The following is a 1,372-nucleotide window of genomic DNA, read 5'->3' on the forward strand; positions in this document are numbered from 1 at the left end:
CGGTGCTCGGCCTGCGTAGGTCAGGTCCCCTCTGGGGTGTGTGGTGGCCCAACATCCTTTTTTTGACCCAGGGGACCCCAAGGTGCCGGTGCTGTACAAGGTGGAGCGGACCCATACAGGGAAGAGCTTCTCTGTTCGTTCCGTAAAGGCCATCCAGCACGGAAAGCCGATCTTCACCTGCCAAGCCTCCTTCCAGCTCTCCCAGGGGAGCCCAGTGCAGCACCAGTTCACCATGCCTACCGTGCCGCTCCCCGAGGAGCTGCTGACGCAAGAGGAGCTCATCCAGAAGTTCCTGCAGTGAGTGGGCTGGAAGGGGCATGCCAGGGACGCCCTTCTCTGCGGCTGGGGCTTAGGGAGGCACAGGGATCGGGGTGACTGCCTGAGGAGTTCCCAAATACAGCTGGGAATATAGAAGCAGGACAGGCCAGGGCGGGAGCCGTGCCCCTCCTGCCTTGCTGTGTGGCCCAGGGCTGAAACCGCTGCCAGCAGGACGTGCCCCTGACCTGCCTGGCATTAACCTTGCTTCTCCGTCTTGGTCTACAGGAATCCTAACTTGGCAGAGAGATACAGAAAGCATCTCAACAAGATTGAAGCCGAAGATGTGCCGATTGACATCAAACCCGTCAACCCGCCAGATGTATTCCGCTCAGAGCCGCAGGAGCCGAAGCAGCTCTTCTGGGTGCGAGCACGAGGCTACATAGGTGGGTCCTGCCAGGCGGGTGGTCCAGCTGCCTCACGAGCTGAGGGCTCGGGCTCAAGCTCACGCTGTAGAACACGTTCGTGATGGAGCGGGACGAGAGGGTTGTGATCTGGAGGCTGGCTGTGCCCCAAGCCTGCGGGGAAGCCTGGGGATTGCAAGGCTGAAATGCGGGTGCGGGTGCTGGAGCATGAAGCGATGCCCGTGTGCCGTGCTCAGCCGCGGCGGGCTTTCTCCGGGGGGGCACGGCAAGGGGCGCGTGTCTGGAAAAGCATCTCGGCTCTGCTTGGCCAGCAGCTGACCCTCGGGGCAGCAGAGCGCCCGGGGCTTTGCCTCGTGCTACACGCCCAGGCTTCTCCCCCAGCCACGCCACAGGGGACAGGCAGTGCCGGTTGCTTTGCAGGAGAGACGGACATGAAGGTGCACTGCTGCGTGGCCGCTTACATCTCCGACTACGCCTTCCTGGGCACGGCCCTGCTCCCGCACCAGCAGTACCGTGTCAAGTTCATGGTGTCCCTTGACCATTCCATGTGGTTCCACGCGCCCTTCCGAGCGGACCACTGGATGCTGTACGAGTGCGAGAGCCCCTGGGCTGGTGAGTCCTCTCCGTGTTCCCCGGGGACCCGTGTGGCAAGGGCCAGCCCTGCCTGTCCTGGGGGCGGCGGGCCGTGGGCT

At 63.4% G+C, this 1,372-nt stretch overlaps 1 protein-coding gene across 1 annotated transcript in view; it reads left to right on the plus strand.

Annotated features, from left to right (window-relative positions):
• ACOT8 (acyl-CoA thioesterase 8) overlaps positions 1–1,372 on the plus strand; it is a 5,764-nt gene that overhangs the window by 1,991 nt on the left and 2,401 nt on the right. The window contains exons 3-5 of the mRNA XM_035896152.1: positions 20–297; positions 544–701; positions 1,101–1,292. Coding sequence (XP_035752045.1) covers positions 20–297; positions 544–701; positions 1,101–1,292 — 628 coding nt within the window. The remainder of the gene's footprint in view (positions 1–19; positions 298–543; positions 702–1,100; positions 1,293–1,372) is intronic.

This window comes from Egretta garzetta, unplaced genomic scaffold, assembly GCF_000687185.1.
Source record: "Egretta garzetta isolate BGI_Z169 unplaced genomic scaffold, ASM68718v1 scaffold356, whole genome shotgun sequence".
Taxonomy (NCBI): domain Eukaryota; kingdom Metazoa; phylum Chordata; class Aves; order Pelecaniformes; family Ardeidae; genus Egretta; species Egretta garzetta.